The 26,866-nt window shown below is 43.3% G+C and overlaps 1 protein-coding gene across 3 annotated transcripts in view; it reads left to right on the plus strand.

Moving 5' to 3' along the window:
* Nucleotides 1–1,672: 1,672 nt before the first annotated feature.
* The window catches only part of DCAF7 (DDB1 and CUL4 associated factor 7), a 33,743-nt gene continuing 8,549 nt past the window's right edge, over nt 1,673–26,866 (plus strand). For all 3 annotated transcript variants that reach the window (XR_009222733.1, XM_058561325.1, XM_058561326.1), the window contains exons 1-5: nt 1,673–1,996; nt 21,522–21,680; nt 22,418–22,529; nt 22,926–23,044; nt 26,425–26,634. Coding sequence is in view for 2 of the 3 variants with exons in the window: in XM_058561325.1 (XP_058417308.1) it covers nt 1,859–1,996; nt 21,522–21,680; nt 22,418–22,529; nt 22,926–23,044; nt 26,425–26,634 (738 nt within the window). In the remaining variant the exon portion in view is untranslated. The remainder of the gene's footprint in view (nt 1,997–21,521; nt 21,681–22,417; nt 22,530–22,925; nt 23,045–26,424; nt 26,635–26,866) is intronic.

Raw genomic sequence — 26,866 nt, forward strand, 5'->3', positions numbered from 1 at the left:
AATTTTAAAATCAATTTTTTGTAAACTTTCTAAGGCTTTACGGGTTACACTTAGTACAGAGTTGTTCAAAACAACATAAATATGTATTCAAATTCTTATAAAAACAAATTTTATTGGAAATGCATTTCTTAAAAAAGGGTATTTTCCTCTCAATTAGTTCATGTGTGTGGATGAATATCATTTTTTTATTAGAATAATAATATTCAAGGTTCAACATTTTTTTGTTGTTGTTAGGAAAATCAGCCCTGAGCTAACATCCATGCTAATCCTCCTCTTTTTGCTGAGGAAGACCGGCTCTGAGCTAACATCCATTGCCAATCCTCCTCCTTTTTTTCCCCCAAAGCCCCAGTAGATGGTTGTATGTCATAGCTGCACATCCTTCTAGTTGCTATATGTGGGATGCGGCCTCAGCATGGCCGGAGAAGCGGTGCGGTGCTGCGCGCCGGAACCCGGCTGCCGGTAGCGGTTAACCACTAAGCCACCGGGCACGCCCCTCAACATTTTTGTACCTATTTATTTTTTTCTTTTTTAAAAACTTACGCACAGAGAAAACTTGTTCACATAAGTAAGTAGATGGGAATCTAAGGGATTTGTTATATATGGCAGTGTCACTCAATTTGAATTCTTTCTGAGTTGTCTGTTAACAATCACATTTATCATTGAAAACTATATTTAATGATATCATCTAACAATTCAATACAATCCTTTAATTTTACTGAAAGCAAAGAATTGGAAACCATTTAAATTATGGAGACATTACCTAGATGGGACCCTCCTCCATTTCAAACTCACTGGCACAGGTATACTTAGGGCTTGATTCAAGCATTTGCCTTAGGACCCTCAGCGGTGAAGGAACGGGAGGGCAACCACAAAAACTTAGAGCCAAGCTGCTCGGGTCGCTGCCTACTGAATTCCAACCCTGCAACTCTGCGTGTTTCTACAATGGCCAGGAAAGCACGGGACGGTGGCCAGGAAAGCACAGGACGGCCCGACTGAAGCTGGCCTGGCCCTGAGTACACCGGCGGGCCTGCCCTTGGGGCACTGGGAGAACAACTCTCCGGCTTAAACAGGGCGTTGGCACGAGTGGGGAATTAAGGTGGTTCGCGTGTAGCGCGGGCCAGGCTGCCAGGCCGCGGGGCTCAGTGACGCGAAATGCAGCAGGCCCTCAGGAAAGGCAGAATTTTAATTTTTACTCGACAGAGTGGCATAGCCACTCGGAATAGCACCTGCACAGGGGGAGTGAGAGCACGTTACACAAGAGCTCTCGCTCTCGGAGACTTGGCCTAGAACTTGAAGGCCTGCCGCTCCGCACGCTAGCCTCCTATGCCTCCCACGCCCTCACCCCATTCACGCGCACTGCGCTGTTATCTCTCTGACTGACATCTTTGTCAGCCAATGACCTTCGGGACTGCGAAAGCGCCGGGGCCCCCCCCTCCCTTGGAATTGGGCAGGGCAAGTAATTGAAATGACAGACATTTACGCCAATAGTGAAGAGGTTTCAGAAGTTACGGTGCAATAGCCAATGAGAAGAAGGAACTGTTCGAACGGACGTGTCAGGCAGCCAACGGCCGGCGCCGCTGCGTGGGCCGCGTGGCTTCCGTTCCGAGAGGGCGGGGCGGCGTCTCAAACGGAAGGTGGTGGTTGTCCGAGCCGAAGCGGGTTTTAAACTGAGGGTCGGGCCCGGCCGTCGTTGTTTGTTGTCGCTGCCCCGCTTCCGGGCTAGGCCGTCTCTGCCCGCCCCCGCCCCGCCTCCCTTCGGACCCTCTCCGTCTCCGGCCCGGCTCTCTGCCCGACCCGTGCCCCGCCCGCCGCAGCCCGCTGTAGTCCCGGCCCGCCCTGCGGCCCCGCCGCCGCCACCATGTCCCTGCACGGCAAACGGAAGGAGATCTACAAGTATGAAGCGCCCTGGACCGTCTACGCCATGAATTGGAGCGTGCGGCCCGACAAGCGCTTTCGCCTGGCGCTGGGCAGCTTCGTGGAGGAGTACAACAACAAGGTGGGCCGGGCAGGGGCTCGGAACCCGGCTGGCGGGGAGCGGGCCCCGGGAGCGCCCTCTCCGGGCTGGACCCCAAACCCCAGGACCCTTCTGCGAACTTGCCTTAGCTTCACGGAGCGGTTCCTCTGAGTTTGGCCCTGTGCAGAGGGTTTCGCAGTCGTTGTCTCGTTTAATCCTGGCAGCGTTCCTGTGTAGTCAGGAGTGTGGTTACCCCCATTTTACTGATGGGGAAACTGAGGCACAGTGTTGTGACTTGCCCGACTCAGACAGCTGTTTCGTGGTGGAAACAGGTCTCAAACCCGAGTTTCCACCCAAATCTGTGCCCTTTATCATTCCTGTCCTCCTCCTCTCCTGCCGCATTGCTTCAGTTGTGGGGCGAAGGAGGTAAGAGAGAGGGATGGATATGAAGGAAAAGGCTGGCTCCTCAGTTGGTAGTCATTCACTCCTGGCTACACCAGATTTCTCTTAGGACTCTTCACTGCGCGGGCTTCCCCGCCCCCTACTCCCACTCTCTGGTACTATTCATGCCCCTAGCCCTTCTGCCAGGATTGCCATTGCTGTTGCTGCCTGATATCCGTCGTTTTCAAAGCGATCTCTTTCTGAAAATCTTGGCCCATGGCCGTGATCCCGCCGTTGTTTTCTGAGTAGAGAAGGATGACACTTGCCGTGTCTTTTCTTGCCTTCTTGCATGCTAATACAGCTGTGTAACCCGAGTAGTTAAGTTTCTGGACATCCAGAATTTGAGAACCCTTCCTAGAAGCACGGGTAGTAGGAGGTAGCTTTGAAGCTGGCAGTGCAGCATAAATTTATTTTTGAAAGTTGTTGAATAAGTCAATGGGGAGAATTTTCTTTACCCCTTTATCTCTTCCTTTTATTGTATTAGAGTAAACATTGTGATTGATAGTGATCAGAGCAACTGAAAGCCTTGGCTAATGGTGTTTAAAGCCTGTGCTCCTGCTTAACACCATGAACAGCATGATTTAAGAGAATAAAACTGTATGGACAGTGACAGGCATGGTGCAGGGGGAAAAAGCCAAATGGTCTAGGGTTGAGTCCTGTCTGGTCCATTGACTAGCTATGGGGCATTGCACAGGTCAGTCTTGTTTCTGACTCACAGTTTATTGTAGGAAAGGGGTTCTTTTTTATACATGAAGGTCATGTAAAAACTATTTGAACATAGTAAGTTTGGTTACAGTTTTTCAGGAGCACAGCTGTTTCTCTAGAGTTAGGTCTTAAATTTCTTTGGAATTCCCTTTGAGAAACTGATGAAAGTGATGGGCTCTCATTGCCCAGACATTACACGTACACAATTTACAAACAAATCCCAGGGAGTATGCACTGATCTTGTAGTCTACCCATTGTCCACAGAAAGCAGAGAGTCCTGAGTAAGACATAGCTTTATTTTTTTTTCTCTGATGCTTCTTTCTTCCTTATGGCCCATAGTAGACAGCAGAGCTGGGAATGGAATTCAAGGTCCTAGTGTGGAAACTGTGTTAGTCAAGTTGAGACCGCTAGAACTATTGTTTAAGGATACATGTTAAAAAAAAAAAAAAAAAAAGCAAAATATGTCTTTCAAGGGGCTTGAGTTTTTTTCACCCAAATTGATGTGTGTTTTTTTTTTTTTTTTCCTTGCAAGTTCTTCCAGCATCTATTTGGGTAAGCAGTAGTAGTCCCATTTCTAAGAAAGGAGAAACAGAGCCACAGTTAGGCTGCTGGTGGAATCAGTGGAGTAATTGACATCAAACCTCAGTTACAGTAACTCTGCCCCAAAGTTTGTCCTTTCATTTAGCAACTGTATAGAGCTCTTTCTTTGTGCCAGGCACAAAGGCAGTGTGGTCTTAGTAGTGAAATGCAAACTAATAATCCTAGTAGTAAGGGAACAAGCAGTTAACTATGTTAACTCACTCCAGTGATGTAGGCAATGCAGTGTCTTAAAACTGTTTTTGTGCCCCCACCTATCTAGGTCAGGGTTCTTAACTTTTGTGTGTGTGTGTGTGCACCATGGACAGCTTTGGCAATCTGAAGCCAATAGATCTCTTTTCATAATTATGTTTCCAAATGCATAAAATACATAGGATTACAAAGGAAACCAATTATTTTGAACTACAGTTATCAAAAACATTTTTTAAAAAGTGGTGATATATTGGGGCCGGCCCTGTGGTATATTGGGGCCGGCCCTGTGGCTTAGCGGTTAAGTGCGCGCGCTCCGTTGCTGGCCGCCCGGGTTCGGATCCCGGGAGTGCACCGACGCACCGCTTCTCCGGCCATGCTGAGGCCGAGTCCCACATACAGCAACTAGAAGGATGTGCAGCTGTGACATACAACTATCTACTGGGGCTTTGGGGGGAAAATAAATAAATAAAAGTTAAAAAAAAAAAAAGTGGTGATATAGTAATATGTACTTTTAAATTAACTCATTAGATTACACCATCCAGTGTAATTATTACTGTAATTTTGAAGTAGTAATGAGGGTAAATGCCATTTTAAGATGTTTAATTACTGTACTGTGATATGAAAAAAAAATCAGTGATTTCTACTGGTGACGGAGTCACAGATATTGATGCTGCTGTGAGTAGCTGCCTCTGTTTGTAATGGAAGGAAATGCTAAATTTCAGTTAGAGATTAGTGAAAATATGAATGATTCTCCAATTCAGGTTCACGGACCTCAAGTTAAGAAACCTGGCTGCAGAGGATCTGTGCCTAAGGGATGGTGGGCAGTAAATCCCACTTTAATGCAGTGATTCTCAGGTTCAGTTTTGGAGAAACCTTGCTTTGGAGGCGCCAGACTTCATAATTTAGAGGAATTGACGAATTACCGGTTGGAATTTTCAGACCATTGGTTCCTGCTTGCCGTCGATAGTGATGGCCAGCAGAGGACAGTGGACACACGGCAAATTAACATTGATGAAAAAGCCCAAGAATGGTCATCTTTTTTTTTACTGTAGAGACATTGACTGAAAGAAAACATGATTATGATTTTTAAAATCTCGTATTAATGTTATCATGTTTTCCTAAAATTGTTTGTGGTGCAGTAGAATTGAATCTGTTAGCATTTCAAGAACAACTTGACTTTCAGGTGTTCCATCATCTGAATAAATTTGGGAATCACTGCAGAGTAAAGAACCAGATTCTGTCAACTACCGCTGGAATAAAAAGTCCCATTATTGGTAATTGTATTTTACATTCTCTTTTTGTGGTATCTGCTGGGAGATACAGCAGCATCGGTGTTGGAGCAGTGGTTCTCTAAATTTTAGTGTGTGTATAAGAATCCCCTGAGGGACTTGCACATTCCTGGGCTCCACCCCTGAGGTAACAGACACTCAGGTGATTGAGACACAGGTGGTCTAGATGGCACTCTTTAAGAACATTACCCTGGAGTTACTTTGGCATCTGCTGACTAGAGGCAGGCATCTGATTTGCACCTAAACGTTGGTTCTGCCCTTCCTTCCCATGAAAAAGCTCTGTTACCAGATAGCCTCTTTGAGGTAGCCTGGGTTGAGATCTCAGTTCTGCCACTTCCCAGTTTTATGTGGCTTTGAGCAAGTTAACCTCTGTGCCTCAGTTTCTTCATCTGTAAAATGAGGATAATAAGATTAAATAAGTTAATATATGTAATGCGCTTAGGAACTCTGCCTGGTGCATAGTAAGTGATTTAGAAATGTTGGCTACTGTTATTTAAATCATCATCATTACTGTACCTATAATTGGAATAAAATCAAGGAGAGTTATATGGGTATTAGGTAAATTTGACTTTTGTGTTTTCCAGAGAGGAATCAGGACCTTAGGTCAGAAAGTTACTTTAGAATGTCACTATGTTCATTCCTCTGCCTTTTAAAAACTCAGGGGAAAAAATTCCCTTGATTCCTTTCAACTAAACCCATTACGTGGTCTAGAAGCTTCTTGTAGTCAGACTCCAAGTACTATAATGTGCTAGTTTAAGCCCATTTTCTCTTATTCTACCTGACTTAGACACAGTAACTCTGATAGAACAACTCTGTTATTTCTCCTAAGTTTTGACAATATCTGTGGTCTTGAGACAGGTGGTATTTCCCCTGTTTTATGGGGAAGGATAGGTGGCTGTTCCTGGGATTCTATTCCACTTAGTTGCTTGTTTCAGGATTGGTTTTGAATAGAATTGGCAGAGTGATGGGATTTATTTTGCCCTAATATTTAACTAGCTGACCATTTGTGCTTTAAGATTTAGCATCTAGAAAATATTTTTGAGATTCTGAGAAGAGAAACTGTAGGTATCCCTGATGCTTTCTGAAGAGTACTGGTGGTGAATCCAGGTTAGACTACCTTGTTCTTGAAATACACATGGGATGAATGCTTGCCTTGTCAGCCTGTGCTGATTCCTCTGAGATCTTTAATGCAGTTACTTTTTTTTTTTTAAATAATGTTTGTAAAGTACCCAGCACATTTGTATTTATAATTTTATTTATTTATTTATTTTTCCCCCAAAGCCCCAGTAGATAGTTGTATGTCATAGCTGCACATCCTTCTAGTTGCTGTATGTGGGATGTGGCCTCAGCATGGCCGGAGAAGCAGTGCGTCGGTACGCGCCCAGGATCCGAACCCAGGGCACAGCAGCGGAGCGCACGCACTTAACCGCTAAGCCACGGGGCTGGCCCTAATGCAGAGTTACTTTATCTATTTGGCACTTGATGATTTTGACTCTATCATATAATTTTTCATTTCTCAATGTTCTTGGCAGACCTGTAGAATTCTTATTCATTTGCTCATTAATTCAGCAAATAGTATTGAACACATACACGTGTGTTTTAGGCACAGTGATGATACTTAGTAACCTTATGTAGCCTTTGTTAGCGGGTGTGAGATTGGCAGCAATAAAGAGAAAGTGTTTTAGTACACATAAGTATTTTTGATAGATATTTAGAATTTTGCAGTGCTCCATCAGTCCCTGGCAAGACTGTTAGCAGGGGAATTTAAAATATAAAATTCTTCTGATTTTAACTGCCTCCTTTCTTTTTTCTAGACAGTGAGAGGACTAATTCCTCCATGGGACCACTGGATAAAATTCTGCTGCTTATTGCTTTTTGCCCTAACCTGGTTCACACAGACTTACTGGAGATGCTGTGATTTGAACAAGGAATGAATCTGTGTTCTGTAGGTAGTCTGGCCTGCCTCAGGCCATAATGCCAGAGCTGACTGGTCAGCATCTCTGCCAGGAGCCAAAGGGGTGCTATGCCAGAATTCATCTCAAAGTTTGACAAGGCAGGACCTCTCTGCAGACACTGATCATCAATAATCAGTCAGGAACAGGCTCTAAGGGAGGACAAATGGAAAAGACCAAGAAAAGCTGGTTTATTCTCTCAGAATTTTACTTTAGCTGATTTTGGTTATATTAACAATTGTGGGAAAATGTTCCACAGAGTAGAGTGGTAAATTGATTTGGATAACTTGGGGGCTTTTTAAAAACTTATGTATATCCACGCACATATATATATGTGTGTGTGTGTATATATATATATGCGTTCACCTTCGTGTTCTGATACTAGCACTGTGTGTAATAAAGTAGAATACACAGTTTCCTCCTTCAAGGAGCATGTAATAACAAAATAAACATGGCACCTTTTTAATTTTTTTAAAATATAAGATATGAGTAATGTGATCAGTAATTTATGTTATTATTCATGAAAGTAATTGAAAGTGCAGATGTGGTCCATGCCTCCAAGGAGTAAATATTTTATGTTGTATTTCTGCTTCTTAGGAGACATCTGTCATAGTAGTATCCACAGTTTAAAAATGAGTAAAAATGATCTTGCTTCACAGCCTTTTCTTTTTAGGGACCTTTGTTACACATGTTGAGGTCAAGTGTTGTGAAACAATAGTTGTGGAGAGGCAGTGGAGGTGAGAGACAGAAGTTTAGCAGGAGAACAGGCAAGACTATGGAGAAAAAGGCAGTGGGGTAACCTAAATGTTGACAATATGATGATTAAAGTCAGGTAATTTTTCCTTATGCTCCCCCATAAGTGAAGAAGGATGGCAGTATAATGAAGATCAAATGGGTTTAGGAAAATGCTGAGAAAGGATATCTGTGGCTACAGATTTCAAACTCAGAAGAACACAGTTGTCCAGAACAGGATTTTGATGGACAAAATCAACAGTCCTTTGTTTGGGACATCGAGAAGGCAGGAGCTTCTCCTGACCCCATTTGACACCTTGGGTAAGACGGGAGCTAAGCTCTACAAGGAGACACATAGACAGACGTGCCATCTTCTCTAGAAGCATTAGATGAGGCAGCTCGGAAAAGAGGTTGAATTGTGAGCAGCTTGACAGCTCCTCACCTCCATTGGCTGGGGAGATGCAAAAGCTTCATGTGTTTCTGCCAACTTGGAATATGGCCCTGGCCTCTCTCCCACAGGAACCTCCTTCAGATCATCTAGAAAGAACTTGCCTCATTCAAAAGGAACCAGCACAGTAGCTATAGAAAGATACTATAAGAAAGGAGGGAAAAAGGGGCCAGCCTGGTGGCATAGTAGTTAAGTTCACGTGCTCTGCTTCGGTGGCCTGGGGTTCACAGGTTCGGATCCCGGGCGCGGGCCTACGCACCACTTATCAAGCCATGCTGTGGTGGCATCCCACATAAAATAGAGGAAGATGGGCACAGATGTTAGCCCAGGGCCAATCTGCCTCAGCAAAAAGAGGAGGATTGGCAACAGATGTTAGCTTAGGACTAATCTTGCTAACCAAAAAAAAAAAAAGGAAAAGGACAAAATAGGGAAACAAGTGACAAGTAAAGTACCCACACTAGAAAAATGTTTTTACTTCAGTTGAAAATTAAGGCCTAGTCTTGCCACCATAAATTCAAAGAACTTAAGAAAATAAAGAACTCTACGCAGAGATACAGGGGATCAGGTAAAATAAGGCATAATGAGGGCCGGCCTCGTGGCTTAGCGGTTAAGTGCGCGCGCTCCGCTACTGGCGGCCCGGGTTCGGATCCTGGGCACGCACCCACGCACCGCTTCTCCGGCCATGCTGAGGCCACGTCCCATATACAGCAACTGGAAGGATGTGCAGCTGTGACATACAACTATCTACTGGGGCATTGGGGGAAAAATAAATACAATTAAAAATTAAAACAAAAAAAAGCATAGTGACAGGAGAAAATGGAACGTCAATAGGTAGAGCCCAGGAAAATAGTGGAAGAGAAAAGAAAAATTATCACAGAATTAAAACCCACATTGGAAAGAGAGTAAAAATGAAGACAAACTGCTGAAAACACAGTGAAGGGTAGGGAAGACAGACTGAAGAAATGGAAATAGATAATTAGAAAGAATATAATAGATGCAGAAGTACAGAAGATCTAACTTAGCTATAATTGGTGTTGCTGAAGAAGACCAAAGAAATGAAACACAAAAACTCCAATACGTAGTTAAAGAAGACTTTATATATAGAAATAAAGATTTGAAATAATGAGTTGGAACTATGTGAAAAGAAATTAACACAGAACATTTGGCATTGAAACATTTCCTAGGAACGTTTCTACATTTTAAGGGTGAAGAAGAAATCTTTTGGACATCCAGACAAAACGATCAAGTCCTCCTGAAGAGGGGATGGAGAAATTAGGCTAGCCACATTTGAATGACAGAAGGTAAAGGAGCAATGCCTGCAAATCTGCACCTGTCATAGACTGTGCTACTATAGATACCTAAGAATAGACTTAAGAATATCTAAGATTTATATGGAAAAAATAATGTACTTTTTAAAAAGATAACTCAGTTTACAAAAATTGACCATGTATTAAGAAAAGAAATGTTTTTAAATTAAGGGAAATCAACTGATTGGAAAAAATACTACATATCAAAACTTATGGGGAGATGAGGAAACTAAAGCCCAGATACGCTAAATGACTTGCCCAAAGTGACATAGAAGGTAAAAATAGGGGCAGAACTGCAATACTGTCTGTCACGAGAGTCTAAAATACATACCAATGTCAAAAAAAAAAAAAAAATTATGGGAAAAAAGAAAGTGTTGAAAAACAGAAGGGAACACTTGCCTTACCAGATGAGACTAAACATACTGGCATTGGTATAGTTATAGCCAGAGAGATTGGTGGAACCACATAGAATGTTCCAAAGCAGATCTGAGTATATATAGAAATATAATATGTGATAAGATAGAACTTTAATTCACTGGGGAAAAAATTAATAAATTGTATGACATAATTGGCTGTTCATCTGGCAGGAAAATTTAGAACCCTCTAATTCACATTATATATGAAAACTAATTGCAGATCAAATATCTAAATGTGCAGAAAAGTCTCACAAACAATAGTAGAAGAAAATTGACTAGGAAATTTGTACTGGGGCACTGGGGGTGAGTAGAGGAGAAGGCAGTCTTGAAGCCGATCATAAAATCCAGAGTCAACTGGGGCCAGCCCCATGGCTTAGCGGTTAAGTGCGTGCGCTCTGCTACTGGCGGCCCGGGTTAGGATCCGGCGCGCAACAACGCACCACTTGTTGGGCCATGCTGAGGTGGCGTCCCACATACAGCAACTAGAAGGATGTGCAGCTATGACATACAACTATCTGCTGGGGCTTTGGGGAGAAAAAGGAAAAAAAGAGGAGGATTGGCAATAGATGTTAGCTCAGGGCCAGTCTTCCTCAGCAAAAAAGAGGATTGGCATGGATGTTAGCGCAGGGCTGATCTTCCTCACAAAAAAAAAAAAGAAAAATCCAGAGTCAACTAAGGAAAAGATGGACAGATTATAATACATACGAACAAAACATTTTTATGTGAAAAGGTACACCGTGGGCACAGTTAAAATGAATATTAAAAAATGATAATCCAGGGAAAAGTATTTTCAAAACATGACAGACAGTAGGAGCTAATTTATTTGAGGTGATAGAAAAATGGACAAAGAGTAGAAATAGCCAGTTCATAGGAGAGGAAGTGCAAGTGATCAATAAATAGGAAAAGATGGTCGACTTCACAGGTAGTTAAGGGAAATGAGAATTGACCCTGTGATGTTATTTTTCCTTTTCAAATTTATAAAAATTAAGTTATTGCTTCTAATGTTGATGGTGTAGAGAAATGGACACCTTTACATACTGCTGGTAGGACTGTGAGTTGCTACAGCGTATTTAGAAAATAGATCAGCATCTATTAAAATTTAAAATGCATGTACTGGGGCTGGCCCGGTGGCACAAGCGGTTAAGTGCGCACACTCCACTGTGGCGGCCCGGGGTTCGCCAGTTCGCATCCCGGGCGCACACTGATGCACCGCTTGTCAAGCCATGCTGTGGCGGTGTCCCATATAAAGTGGAGGAAGGTGGGCATGGATGTTAGCTCAGGGCCGATCTTCCTCACAAAAAAAATAAATAAATAAAAATAAAATGCACATACCTTCTAATACAGCAATCCCACTCTTTGGACTTTGGCCTCCAGAGATAAAGACAGCAATACATAAGCACACATGTACAAGGCATATAAGCAGTAGTGGCAAAAAAGAGAAACAGGGTACACCATTAGGGGAATCGTTGAGACATATAATATGGTACATTTATTCTATGAAATATTGTGCGTCACTTAAAAGAATGAATTGGATCTACGTATTGACCTGAAGGATACCCATTATTTTGTTTAATAAAAAATAAGATTTATAGCATTGGATATAGTATACCATTTTTCTACAAGTTGGGGAAAACTTTACACTTGTGTATATATACGTTTGAGCATAGAGAAGAGCATAGAAGAAACACCAAATTAGTAATGTGATATATTGAGGATGGGATGGGGGGGAGTTATTTTGATTTATACAGTGGCCATACACTTTATAATTCTCTTACAATCTAAAAGTACATTTAAAGAATAAAATAAACTCAATTGAAAGATCATTAAGATAGGGGCCGGCCTCGTGGCATACTGGTTAAGTGCGCATGCTCTGCTGCTGGCGGCCCGGGTTCGGATCCCCGGTGTGCACCCATGCACTCCTTGTCAGGCCATGCTGTGGTGGCGTCCCATGTAAAGTGGAGGAAGATGGGCACAGATATTAGCCCAGGGCCAGTCTTCCTTAGCAAAATAGAGGAGGATTGGCATGGATGTTAGCTCAGGGCTGATCTCCCTCACAAAAAAAAAAAAAAAAAAAGATCATTAAGATAGATAAAACTTTTAAGTCTGAGCAAGAAAATGATAGAGGATATAATGGTGAGGGGTTCATAGTAGAATTTTGTTTTATTTATTTATTTATTTATTTTTTTGTGAGGAAGATCAGCCCTGAGCTAACATCCGTGCCAATCCTCCTCTTTTTGCTGAGGAAGACTGGTTCTGAGCTAACATCTATTGCCAATCCTCCTCCTTTTTCTTCCCCAAAGCCCCAGTAGATAGTTGTATGTCATAGTTGCACATCCTTCTAGTTGCTGTATGTGGGACACGGCCTCAGCATGGCCGGAGAAGTGGTGTGTCGGCGCACGCCCGGGATCCGAACCCGGGCCGCCAGTAGCAGAGCCTGCACACTTAACTGCTAAGCCACGGGGCCGGCCGCATGGTAGAATTTTGGTGTCTAACTTCTGCCACTCACCCTCTTTCCTCTTTGGAGCTTCTTATCAAGGAAGTTACATACAAATAATAATAGTCAAAGGAGAAATCTAGACCCACTCTATTAATCACTGAACAAGCACCTCCAATGTGGTGCTACTGCCTGGTAAACTAAGTTGGAAAAATACAGCTTATTCTTAGCCTAAATGAGACTTTCTGTTTTTCCACTTCTAATTCAAGGGCAGACCCAACTTGACCTCCCCCACTCAGTGGAAGGTGTGGAGAAGCTGGAGCAAAGGATGGCCAGACTCATTCTGAGCAGGCCAATTTGCCTGTCTACACGGGAGCAGGATGTGCAAGAGCAAGAGAGCTGTCGTGCCTGTCCAACATAGAGGGGTCCGGCACACTGGTGAGACCTGCCCATGTGCCTCACTCAGGCTTTAGCCAGTCAGTTTAGCAACTGCTGGTTATGGGTGGGGATCGAAGAGCAGAACCCTCACCCGCAGTATTCCTCCAAGGCAGAGCAGGGGCAGAAGTTCATCCTTGCTATGGGCACGAGTGGACACATGGAATAGGGGGAGAGGAGCGTAAAGGATGAGAGTGCTACAGTCAGAAATCTAGATAAAAGTAAAAAATCTGTTTTAAGGGAAAACAAAGTACCAAACTTTTTTTAAGAAGTAGAAAACCTGGGGCCAGCCCAGTGGCATAGTGGTTGAGTTCGCATGCTCCGCTTCGGTGGCTCAGCATTCGCGGGTTCAGATCCCAGGTGCGGACCTACGCACTGCTTATCAAGCCATGCTGTGGCAGGCGTCCCATATATAAAGTAGAGGAAGATGGGCATGGATGTTAGCCCAGGGCCAATCTTCCTCAGCAAAAACAGGAGGATTGTCAACAGGTGTTAGCTCAGGGCTAATATTCCTCACCAAAAAAAAAAGGAAGTATAAAACCTAAATAATTTAAAAATCATGGAAGATTTGGAAATGTAGTCAAAGATTTACCTTCAAAAAGGAACCCCCAGCCCCAGAGTTTTATGGGCTAATTTACGAAAGGAAATGTGTAACAAAGACACAGTAGCCCTCTGTAAGAATTCCTATAAAATAAGAAATAGATATACACAATAAGAAATACACAATAAGAAAAAGATACACACAACTCAGTAGAAAACTGGGCCAATGTTTTGAGTTGGTGTTCAGCATAATGGTGAAGAGCTTGGGTTGTGGGATGGGACTGGCGGTATTTAAAATGTAAGATACTTAACCTCGCTTTTACTCGGTATCTTCTTCTGAAAGTGAGAAGACTAATAGTACCTACCTCATGGAGATGTTGGGAGGATTAAGTGAGGTCATGCATGTAGAACATTGAGCATAGTGCTTTTACTTGGTCCATCATAAGCACTCAGATATTGAGTTGTTATTCAGAAATAAAAATAGTCAGTAAACAAATATGCTTAGCCTCAACAGTAAAATGGTGGTGAAGTGCCATTTTTCATCAGTCAACAAAAATGTAAAATATTGATTATTTACAGTGTTTTCAAAGGTATAGGGAAATTGGCACTCTCATATGCTGTTAATGAAAGTAAGTGGAAGCAACCTCTTTGAAGGCTGTTTGACAGAATCTATTAATATTTAAAATGTGATACAGCAGTTGAACTTCTAGCAGTCTCTCCAATAAAAGTATTTGCACACGTGTACAAAGTGTTGTTTATAATAGCAAAAGAATGGATGTAACCACAATAACTATGAATGGTTCAATTATGGTATGCTTACTACAGTCTGCTATAGAAGAATGAGGTAGAGATATTTGTAGTGATGTGAGAAGATCTTCCAAGATATATTGTTAAACACAAGTTGCAGAATAAGTTTTATGGTCCAAACCTATTTATGTTTTAAAAAACCCCACCATATACACATGTATGTAAACGCACAGAGGACATTCGGAAAGATACACATCAAACAGTGGTTTAAGAGTCAGTAAGTAGAATTAGGGGTGGAGTTAATGGGTGACTTTACCACATTATTCTGCACTATATGAGTATTCACAGAGAACTTATATTCTCTTTCATCATTAAATTTTAAATGTCTGAGTATCTGAACAAAAAATTGAATAACAGTGAGAGCCACTTGTTATTCCTCTCAATACCTGCTTGGCAACTTGGAGCAGAAGAGCTAGTCAGTTAGGCTGACGATAGAACTGGAGTCTGTGCAAACACATGAATTCTTTGGGAAGATCAAAAAAGATTAAATCTCAGCTATTTTCTGACTTCTTCCTTGGGTTAGGTACTGTGCAGAGGTTGTCAGACCTTGCTGAATCAGATCACCAGGGAGGTTCTTAAGAGTATAGACTCCTGGGCTCCACTTGATACTTAGTGAATCAGAATCTTGGTCTAGTGTTGGGGAACCCAGGAATGTGTAAAGCAGCCTCAGTAACTTTGATAGCCAAGTTTGGAAACCACTGCTGTCGGCAGTACAAGCAGAAGTAAGACAGGCCCTGTTTTCAGGCATTTACTAAGTGAAATAGCACAAGGCAGTAGCGTCAGTACTTTCATGAGGCAGGAGGGGATTAGTCACCCAGTGGGTGGTATAGATAAGTACTGGAAGATCACTGCACCAGGAAGACTGCAGGTGGTTTATGGAGGTGAGAGGTGAGGTGAGACATAATGATATGAAAAGCTCTTGCACCGAGTAAGGCACTCTGCTAAGCAATTTACATACATAGGGTATTACATACAGCTCTATGAGGGAGGTACTGTGAACGTCCTCACTTTGCAGATTGGGAGACAGGTTTAGCCAAGTTAAGTCACATGTCCAGGCCCTACAGCTAGCAAGTAAGGAGGCCTGGAAGCCTAATGCCACTGTGCTGTATTGATATTGGGCAGGATTTGGATCCATGGAAAGGAGGTATGAGGGTTTTACAAGCATAGAAGGCAGTGTAAGGAAACAGACGGGAAAGGGATGGGCAGTAGTGACTGGGTAAATGAAAGTGGAAGATAAGGTAGGCTAGGGCCTGGTGGTGGAAAGCCTTGAAAGTCTGGTGATATCACAGGGTCTGATATTTTGAGGTTTAGGGGGAAATCTCTGATGACTTGAAAGGCAACTTTTAGAAATGAGAGTAGCATTTTCTCTTCTAGTTTAACCTGACAGTGTTATCTGCATGGTTAGAGACAGAGATTTTGTCTTTTGCATTTGCTGCCAGATCCCCAGCACTTAGAACAGTCCTGACACCTAGTAGCCACTCAATAAATATTTGTTGAATAAATACATGAATGAAATATCTGGCTCAATCTTTATGAGAGGCTTATTCTCTATTCTGCCCAATGAGCCCCAAAATTTAGCCTCTTGTCTGTTTTCTCCTCCCTCCCGCACTAAGGCTGATGCCAAATTTTCCCTGTTCCATCTGGAATCTTTCTTCTTCTTTTTTTTTTTTGTGAGGGAGATCAGCCCTGAGCTAACATCCATTCCAATCCTCTTTTTCCTGAGGAAGACCGGCTCTGAGCTAACATCTATTGCCAGTCCTCCTCCTTTTTTTCCCTAAAGCCCCAGTAGATAGTTGTATGTCATAGTTGCACATCCTTCTAGTTGCTCTACGTGGGACGCCGCCTCAGCATGGCCGGAGAAGCAGTGCATTGGTGCGCGCCCGGGATCCGAACACGGGCTGCCAGTAGCGGAGCACGCGCACTTAACCGCTAAGCCACGGGCCAGCCCCAAGGAATCTTTCTTCTTTATGTATTATTTTCTTCAAGGGTCAGAATGTCAACTTTTTAATTCCCTAAGAACTGTTCATTCAGTCAGAATCCCTCTTGTGGCCACGGCTGGTTATCCCCTCCATTCTCACCACCAGTCACCACAGGCCCTTACCCTTTCCCGTCTGTTCCTCTGTGGGTCTTCGGGCTGAGCTCCCTGCCTCCAGCCTCTTCCTGGATCCAGTCAGTCCTGCAGGGCATTACCAGGCCTCATACTCGTACCTCCAAGGCCTCGTAGTCCTGCTTCCTTCTCAGACACCTTTGCTGGGAAAGCCCGCCTCCATCCTCAGTTTGCTTTCAGGGCTCTCCAGCCTCTTCTGCTCTCTCAGATGGTTCCTCTCAAACAGGTTTTCTTGCTGCCACCAAGTGAGTCATTCAGTGTGCCTCCTTAGTACATTTGTTCCTTCTGTCCCATGTGCCTGGGATGCTTTCCCTCTCTTTGCCTCCCCAGAACCTTTCTATACCCCTTTGAAGACTGCTCAGATCCTAACTCCACTTTTCCTCACTTGCCCACTTTGAGTGATTGCTCTTTCCTCTAAACTGTTACAGTTATTGTCTGTTATAAATAAGCAGCTAATTATGGATTACCTTGTGACATCACTTTTATTGCTATCTTAGGCAGTGTTATTGTGATTAGGGCATAGAGTTTTTTCTCCTTTTATATCCTTATCTCCTTCATACGTTATCTCCACCAACACATTATATGATTTTTGAAAACCTGTAAGCTGCTCCATAAAAATGAATATTTAGATAGTCATCATACAGATCTTTTAAAGTCAGACATGGATGGCAAGATCTATAAATATACATAGAAAAATCCTTACAAATTTACAAAAAAGCTACTAAAACTAATAACTAATTTAGCAAAGTTACAGGATTCAAGATTGATATGCAAAAATCAATTGTATATATTTTTTTGTTTTGTTTTGTTTTTGTGCTGAAGATCAGCCCTGAGCTAACATCCATGCCAATCCTCCTCTTTTTGCTGAGGAAGACTGGCCCTGGGCTAACATCTGTGCCCACCTTCCTCTACTTTATATGGGATGCCGCCACAGCATGGCCTGACAAGCGGTGCGTCGGCACGTGCCCGGGATCCGAACCCAGCCGCCAGCAGCGGAGCACCAAAATCAATTGTATATTTATAAACAATTGGAAATGAAATTTTTGTGTGTGTGTGAGGAAGATCAGCCCTGAGCTAACATCCATGCTAATCCCCCTCTTTTTGCTGAGGAGCACTGCCCCTGAGCTAACATCTATTGCCAATCCTCCTCTTTTTTTTATTTTTTCCCCAAAGCCCCAGTAGATAGTTGTATGTCATAGTTGCACATCCTCCTAGTTGCTGTATGTGGGATGCGGCCTCAGCATGGCTGGAGAAGCGATGCGTTGGCGCGCACCCGGGATCCAAACCCGGGCTGCCAGTAGCGGAGCGCGTGCAGTTAACTGCTAAGCCACAGGGCCGGCCCTGGAAATGAAGTTTTTAACACTTCCATTTATAATAGTATAAAAATATGTAGGAATAAAGTTATTAAAAGAAATCCAAGCCTTGTACATTAAAAACTTAAAAACGTTGCTGATCAAAATTAAAGAAAGCCTACGTAAGTGGAGAAATATGCTGTGTTTATAGGTTGGAAGAGTCAATATTGTTAAGATAGCAGTTTTTCCAAACCAATTTATAGATTCACCACAATCCCACTCAGGATCTTAGCAGACTTTTTTTTTTATCTTTTCTGAGGAAAATTAGCTCTGAGCTAACATCTGTTGTCAGTCTTTCTCTTTTCTTTTTGCTTGAGGAAAGTTAGCCCTGAGCTAACACCTGTGCCAGTCTTCCTCTACTTTATGTGTGGGTCACCACCCCAGTGTGGCAGATGAGAGGTGTAGGTCCGCGCCCAGGATCTGAACCTGCGAACCTGTGCCACCGAAGCAGAAAGCACTGAACTTAACCACTATGCCACGGGGCCAGCCCCTTAGCAGGCTTTTTGTAGAATTTTACAAGCTGGTTCTAAAATTTACACAGAAAAGCAAACATATAGAATAGCAAAACCATTTTGAAAAAGAACAACAAAGTTGGAGAACTCACACACTGATTTCAGGACCTCACTAGAAAGCTGCTGTCATTGACTGTGGTCCTGGTAAATGGATAAGCATATAGACCAATGGGACAGAATGGAGAGTCCGGAGATAGATGCTCAAATACATGGTCAATTGATTTTCAAAAAAGAGGCCAAGGTAGTTCAAAGGAGAAGGGGTAGTCTTTTCAATAAATGATACTGGGACAGTCAGACATTCATATGTAAAAAAGTGAACCTTGATTCATACTTTGCATGATATTAAACAATTAACTTAAAATGGATCATAGACCTAAATGTAAAGCCTAAAACAAAATTGTTAGCAGAAAACAGGAGAAAATACTTGTAATCTGGGGTTGGGCAAAGCTTTCTTAGCTAGGACACAAAAAGCATGAGCTATAAAAGAAAAGAAATGATAAACTGACATTGCCAAAATTTTACATTTCTGTCCTTCAAAAAACACTGAAAGAAAAATGATAGAACAGCTGTTGACTATGAGAAGATATTTGCAAAACACATAACCAGGGACTTGTATCCAGAATATACAAACTCTCAAAACTTAATAAATAAGAAAACAACCCAGTAAAAAATGAAGTGAAACTATTCTGTATGATACTATAATGGTGGATACATGTCATTATACATTTGTCAAAACCTATAGATTGTACAACACAAAGAGTGAACTCTATTATAAACTGTGGACTTTTGGTAATGATGTATCAATGTTGATTCATCACTTGTAACAAATGTACCACTTTGGTGCAGGTATTTTGATAGCGGAGGAGGCTATGCATGTGTGAGGGCAGGAGATACATGGGAATTCTCCGTACTTTCTGCCCAGTTTTCTGTGGATCGAAAAATTAGGGCTGGCGCAGTGGCACAAGCAATTAAGTGCACATACTCTGCTTTGGTGGCCCAGGGTTTGTGGGTTTGGCTCCCTGGCATGCACTGACGCACCGCTTGCCACACCATCTGTGGCAGCGTCCCATATAAAGTAGAGGAAGATGGGCACAGATGTTAGCTCAGGGCCAATCTTCCTCAGCAAAAAAAAAAAAAAGAAGAAGATCAGCATTGGATGTTAGCTCAGGGCTGATCTCTTCCCCCCCCCAAAAAAAAGAAAGAAAAATTAAAATATTTTTAAAAGAAAAAGGACAAAATATTTGAACAGACTTCATCAGAGAATAAATACAGATGGCAAATAAGCACATGAAAAGATGCTCACTATCATTAGTTACTAGGGAAACGCAAATTAAAATACTTCTGCACACCTATTAGAATGACTTAAAAAAAAAAGCCAACAGTACCAAGTGCTGACAAGGATGTGGAGCATGTGGAACTCGCATATTGCTTGTGGGAATGCAAAATGACACAGCCTTTTTAGATAACGGGTTGGCAGGTTCTTTTTTTAGTAAATTAAACATCTGCTTACAACATGACCAAGCAATTCCACTCTTAGTTGTCTACCCAAGAAAAACAAAAACTTGTTCCAAAAAAAACTTATACATAAATATTCATAGCAGCAATTTTTATAATGGCCCCAAACTAGAAAGAACCCAAAAGTTCATCAACTGGTAAATGGATAAATAAATTGTAGTGTTTTCACATAATGCAATATTATTCAACAATAAAAAAGAAGATAATACTGGTATACACAACATGGATGACTCTCAAGAGCAGGTAGCCAGCCACAAAAGACTCAGTACTTTATGATTCCATTTATCTGGTGTTACAGAAAAGGGAAAACTATAGATAAGTGGTTGCTTGGGGCTAGGCATAAGGGATTGACTGCAGAGGAGCCCAAGAGAACTTTTTGGGGTGATGGAAGTGTTCTATTTCTTAATTATTGTGGGGGGGCTACGCAGCTGTATACACTTGCAAATGTATACATTCCAAATCATTAAACTGTACACTTAAAGTGAGTGAATCTTATTGTATGCAACTGTACCTAAATAAAATTGTTAAAAAAAAAAAAAAAAAGAGACAGGAATATACCGGTATCTAAGACTGAAGTCAGAAAGACAAGAGTAGAAGAAATTCTATTTTTCTGCTGTATGGTTAGTGCTTATCCTCTCGTTATGGATGTTTACCAAAAATTCCCTGTTCTATCTTTCAGTTGGTGTAAGTTCATAAGCAAATGTATACTGAGTGGTGTTTCCCTTGAGCGAAATTGAGTTTGACAGCAAAGAATGGAAGTTAATATTGGTCCAAAATTGACTCTAAGAAAAAGTGGCCAGGGCTGGCCCCGTGGCTTAGCGGTTAAGTGCACGTGCTCCGCTACTGGCGGCACGGGTTTGGATCCCGGGCGCGCACCGTCGCACCGCTTCTCCGGCCATGCTGAGGCCGTGTCCCACATACAGCAACTAGAAGGATGTACAGCTATGACATACAACTATCTACTGGGGCTTTGAGGAAAAAAAAGGAGGAGAGTTGGCAATAGATGTCAGCTCAGAGCCGATCTTCCTCAGCAAAAAGAGGAGGATTAGCATGGATGTTAGCTCAGGGCTGATCTTCCTCACAAAAAAAAAAAAAAAAAAAGTGGCCAGAACCAGGGAACTTTCTCATCAATGACACCCACTTGTTTTGCCAGTTATAGTGCTTTGGGTTCTTGAATGCTCATTTGACACACCCTTATGTATAAGCACGTTACTAGCCAGTGTGTGAGAGGCAGGGGCGCAGTTTGTACACAATTGCCTTTTTAGGTGAGATGTTACTTTGTTGTATGGGACTGCACAGGGTGTTTGATATTCCTGGCCCCTGGGCACTGAATACCCCACAGCACTTCCAGTCACTGGGGTAACTAAAACCACCCTCACTTTGTCAAATGCCTCAGGGGTTGTGGGGGAAGGTGTAACTGGCTGGGCCGATGATGCATTTCTATGGTGTTGAGTCAAGAGTACAGAAATCGGAAGGAGAAAACCTGTATTCAAATTTTGTTTCTGCCTCTTACTAGTGTTGCAGCGTTGAATGTAACTTAACCACTGCCCCGACCCTGCCACCCTCCGACCCCCACCCCCACCCCCACCTTGAGTCTGGGTTTCCTCATCTGAGCGTTGGAGTGGTTGGTCTAGATGCCCTCTCTGTAATAGTTCTTGATTGTGCAGTTAAGTGCATACAGTGTCAGGACTTCTTTGACTGACCAGCAGTATCAAATACATTAGATGTATTTGATACTGCTCCAGAAAAACAAATGTTTATGTGGCTCAATTTTGTTGTGTTACAGGTTCAGCTTGTTGGTTTAGATGAAGAGAGTTCAGAGTTTATTTGCCGAAACACCTTTGATCATCCGTACCCCACCACAAAGCTCATGTGGATCCCTGACACAAAAGGTGTCTACCCAGACCTACTGGCGACAAGTGGCGACTATCTCCGTGTGTGGAGGGTAAGCAGGTGCATGATTAACTGCCAGACCAATGGGCTTTCTCCACGTCAGCTGTTATCAGCAGCGTGGAGTCACGGAGAGCAGACTGGGGTTGGAGGCAGCAAGCGTCATTGCAGCCCGGGAGAGACAAGTGGTGGCATATCTGGAATGACCTTGTTTGGCTCAGCAGATTTCCTAGTAAATCTAGCCAAGATTCCTTGAAGTCTTGCTGCTGGCTGCAGTCAGGCCTGGAAACCGAGGCTCAGTTAACCTGATATAATGATGATAACTTTCTGTTGGGGTGGGGATTCCTGAGGCCTCTTATTCTGTTTACAGCCAAGATATTTTTGAGTAAATTAAACAAAATACCGGGCCACTGACTCTAGTAAAGTATGTGAATGGATTTTGGAGCTTTACCTCCCACCTTAGCTGAGCTCATCAGCAGCATCTCCTACAGTCTGGAGGTGTAGTGCCCAGCCAGGCGACGTACAGAGATTCTGGGTTGGGAAAGTGACCCGGGCACTTCGGGCAAAGACCTCTCCTCTAGAAAAATTTGGGATGAAAATTTGAAAACAAAGCTGGGCAGTGGGAAGCTTGGAAAGAAGTAGCATTCAGGGAGTTCTTGTGGGTTTTAATATTCTTCATGATAAAAATGTTCTTCCCCTGTCTTATATTAACTAAGATATTGTCTAAATGGGGCTTTAAAGGTTTTTTGTAAAGGTAAGACTGGTTGAGTTTTTAAATTATTGTTCTTTCAGGTTGGTGAAACAGAGACCAGGCTGGAATGTTTGCTAAACAATAACAAGAACTCGGATTTCTGTGCTCCTCTGACCTCCTTTGACTGGAATGAGGTGGATCCTTATCTTTTAGGTAAGGGAGTGAGGGCGTGCATATTCCAGTTTGAAGAAGCAAAGATACATTTTCTCAGATATAACACTGGGCCAGTTTTTAACCAGGGGCCTGAGGTACATGCATCATCCTAGAACAGGGCCAGGTGGGCAAGAGGCTAAATACAGAATGTGGTTATTAGTTCCTCGTGTGGAGTTGAGCTTCTCATGTGTGTATATCTTGTCTCTCCAGTCAGAGTCTAAGGTCCTAGGGTAAGGATTGAACACTTGACTCTCTGGCTCTCCTGCTGGCCTCCCTGTGCTCAGGAAGTGTTTGTGGCGTGTTATCTCCTGGGCTGAACAGAGGAGTAGGCACAAGGAGAGGAGCTTGATGGGAACCTCACTCCTGTCAGCCACTGATTGCACTGGTTGTTTCCAGGTACCTCCAGCATCGATACGACTTGTACCATCTGGGGGCTAGAGACAGGGCAGGTGTTGGGGCGAGTGAATCTTGTGTCTGGCCATGTGAAGACCCAGCTGATCGCCCATGACAAAGAGGTAATGATGCTGTTCCTCTTCTGCTTTCCATGTCCTCAGTGTGAGGTTGGACTGTTCTCTCACTGTTTTGCAAATTACATGGAAAATCATAATATAATACTGACATCTTCTTGTCTAAATAGAAAATAGTGATGTGTCAAAACAGTGGAGAACAACACTGTTGTAAATGAATGCATCCTTTTTGCTGATATAAACAACTTATTCTATAGTCTATTGTTTTTCTTTTCAGGCCAGAGATTGCTATTTTGTAATAATGAACTCTCTTGAACCTGATGTGATTAAGAAAATAATCTTAGAATAATACTTATCTTGAAATATATTTATTTTTGGGGGGAGGGAGAGGAAGTGGGAGGGAGGCAGGGTGAGGGAAATTTCCTGGCAGACAAACCTAATTCATCAGTTTTTCTCTAAACCTGTTTTATGAAATTCTGGTATGTTCACTTAATACTTGTACTTTTAATGCTATTTGGAATTGGCTATATTTTATTTTGGATGGTGATGTTTTTCCTATGTTTATTGGAAAAGCCGAGGGGAGCCATTTGTGGTCATGTTTTAATCAGAGCATTCTTCTGAGTGGTTTTGGGAAATAGTCATCAATCGTCTCCTCCCAGAGCCACTGCATGCTCCTGGTACTCTGATTTCCTGTGGGTAGTGTTTCCTTTTCTTTTCTACCTTATCCTGCACAGCAAGGAGTATTAATGTCTGTACAGATAAAAAGGATGCCTTGACTTTGGTCAGAAACTTGAGGTTGTCCACAGAAGGAAGGTAAGCGGGTTGTCATTCTTAGTAAGGGGTTGTTCTTTGGCTTTCTGTGCTTCTAAGGGTAAGGTCTGTTATGAGGCTGCTAGACTTGGCTGCTGCTAAACCATGGGGCCATGGAAGAATTTGTCCTGCAGAGAGGACCAGTAAGGAACTTCTGGAAATCCCCTTGGCATCAAGTGTAACAGGTTGCTACATTTTAGTTATGTGACAACTTAGCCTGCTGTTCTCTGTCAGGGTCCAACCCAGAAAACTAGAACTACTCTAAATATTTAAACTGAGGGGATTTAATCCAGGCGATTGCTTACGCAGTCGATGGTCAGCTGAGAAGCCACACCAGCAACAGTGAGGTAAGCTAGAGAATAGGGGCAGCAGGATGCTGCTACTTCCTGTAGGCTGGAGGGGTAAAGGAAAGAGGCAGGGTTCCTGGAGCCCAGGGGCTGAAGCTAGAACCATGGAGGGAACACAGCCATTGCCAGAGACTCTTCAGAGAACAGAGAGAGGGAGGAAAAATACCTTAGCTTCTCCCTACCAGAAGGAAGGGCCAGGAGTGGATCTTAAGAGCAAACAGACCCTGGCCCTGAAGAAATGAACCTGAGGATGGTTGTTCTGAGAGAAACAGTGATAGCTCCCAGCCTTTCATTTTTCTTAGTCTACCTCTGTCTGTCAAAGGACAGTCTTGTTGGGAGGCTCTTGTTGCTGCGTGTCAGACTGGCTTAGAGACAGGTGGCATACATATGGGAGTTGTCAACTTCCCTTGGTTTATGATGAAATACACTGGTGGAGCACAGAGGAAGGAGCAGTCAGGTAAAGCTGAGAGAGCTTTACACACTCGGCCACCTTTCCCAGGGGTAACTTATCACTTAATGATGCTGCTGTGGTGTCCTTGTTCGTAGGAGTTACTAAGAGCTGGCCCGTGGGGTGCCCATGTTGATATAAACACACCCCTGCCCTAACATAGTGGCCAGAGTCTTGATCTGTTAGGCCTCCTTGTGATGACTGGCCCAGTTCCCTTTTGAACCACTCCTAATTCCTACCATAGAAAGAGAAGTGTAATTTCTTCGTAGTCAGCCGGAGAAAAAGGAGTTTATGAGGTTGACTAGAAATAGATACTTGTGGGGCTGGCCTGGTGGCATAGTGGTTAAGTTCGCACACTCTGCTTTGGCGCCCCAGGGTTCACAGCTTCAGATCCCAGGCACAGACCTACTCGCTGCTTATCAAGCCATGCTGTAGCAGGCGTCCCACATATAAAGTAGAGGAGGATGGGCACGGGTGTTAGCCCAGGGCCAATCTTCCTCAGCAAAAACAGGAGGACTGGCAACAGATGTTAGCTCAGGGCTAATCTTCCTCACCAAAAAAAAAAAAAGAAGAAAGAAAAAAGAAATAGATGCTTGTTTGGCAGTGTCTCTTAGGCAGAACCTCAAGAAGGCTGGAGTCATGGTATTTAGTGAGAGATTCCACTCATGTCTGTCCAGAAGTCAGCTGTTATTATCCCTGACCCCAGAAGATAGGTTTTGTTTGGCATTTGTTTTTCTTTTCCAGTTTCTCTCTCTCTCTGCTTGTCTGGCTCTGGCTTTGTCTGTCTCTCTTCATCCCTTTCTTTCTCTGAAGCTCTCCATTGCTCTCTGCCTCTGTTTTCTCATAGACATTAGTGGTGTGTAGTGTTTGCAGCACATAATAAATGCAAAAAACAATCATTCAAAACCTGAATTGATTCACTTATGGATACAAACCAACTAGGAGAAGAAACAGAGCATGTCCTAGGTCAAGAGAGTGATGCTAAACCTCTTTGTGAAACTAGGAACGTCTGAGCCTCCCATGATTCAACTGCTGTTACCTCTTTATTACAAATGAGTCTCAGGGCCGGCCCCATGGCTTAGTGGTTGAGTGCGCGCGCTCCGCTGCTGGCGGCCCGGGTTCGGATCCCGGGCGCGCACCGACACACTGCTTCTCCGGCCATGCTGAGGCCGTGTCCCACATACAGCAACTAGAAGGATGTGCAACTATGACATACAACTATCTACTGGGGCTTTGGGGGGGGGGGAGGAATAAATAAATAAAATCTTTAAAAAAAAAAAAAAATGAGCCTCAGGTCCAGGTTTCACAGCAGAACCAGCTTGGCTGCTATTAAGTGGCTATAGGAGGGCTGCTTCCATCTCGCAAATTGATGATCTCGGCCTTAATGTGGTCATAGATGTGCCTCTGATCGCACGCACATGAAAGCCACAAAGACCCAGGAAATACATGTCTCAATCCTGTATTGTGGCAGAAGACGGCCACTGGCTCTGGCTTCACTGAGCTTCCACACATTCAGAATACTTGATCACAGTGACTTGTGCTGTCTTGGTCAGCCGGATATGTGCCCTTTGTTTTATCACAGGGGTTGGAGGAAGAAGACTTGGAAAGCAGGAATGTGGGAAGAAGGCAGCCGATTTCTATAGCAGAATGATGTTCACTCTTTGGAAAGTCATTGATGTTAGAGCTCTCACTGACACTGGCTTTGTTTAGCTCCTCCTCTGTCGTGAGCGGGGTTTAGATGCACTAGAGGTAGCAGATCTCCCTGCTGCAGGAAAAGGAGGTAACGGATCTGAACCTGACTGGAGCTTCTTGTTCACCAACAGGTCTATGATATTGCGTTTAGCCGGGCTGGGGGTGGCAGAGACATGTTTGCCTCTGTGGGCGCTGATGGCTCGGTGCGGATGTTTGACCTCCGCCATCTAGAACACAGCACCATCATTTACGAAGACCCACAGCATCACCCGCTGCTTCGCCTCTGCTGGAACAAGCAGGACCCTAACTACCTGGCCACCATGGCCATGGATGGAATGGAGGTGAGCACCCAGCTTCAGGCTAACATAGCCCCTGCCACCTAACTCGAGCACTGCTTAGTATATCTAGAAGAGTGGTTCTCAACTGGTGGCAGTTTTATCCCCAGTGGATTTTTCGAAATGTGTGGCGACACTTTTGGTTGTCCCAACTCAGGAGATGGGGGCAGTCCTACTGGTATCTAGTGGATAGAGGCCAGCGATACTGCTAAGCATCCTACAATGCACAAGACAGCTC

Source organism: Diceros bicornis, chromosome 18 (genome assembly GCF_020826845.1).
Source record: "Diceros bicornis minor isolate mBicDic1 chromosome 18, mDicBic1.mat.cur, whole genome shotgun sequence".
NCBI lineage: Eukaryota > Metazoa > Chordata > Mammalia > Perissodactyla > Rhinocerotidae > Diceros > Diceros bicornis.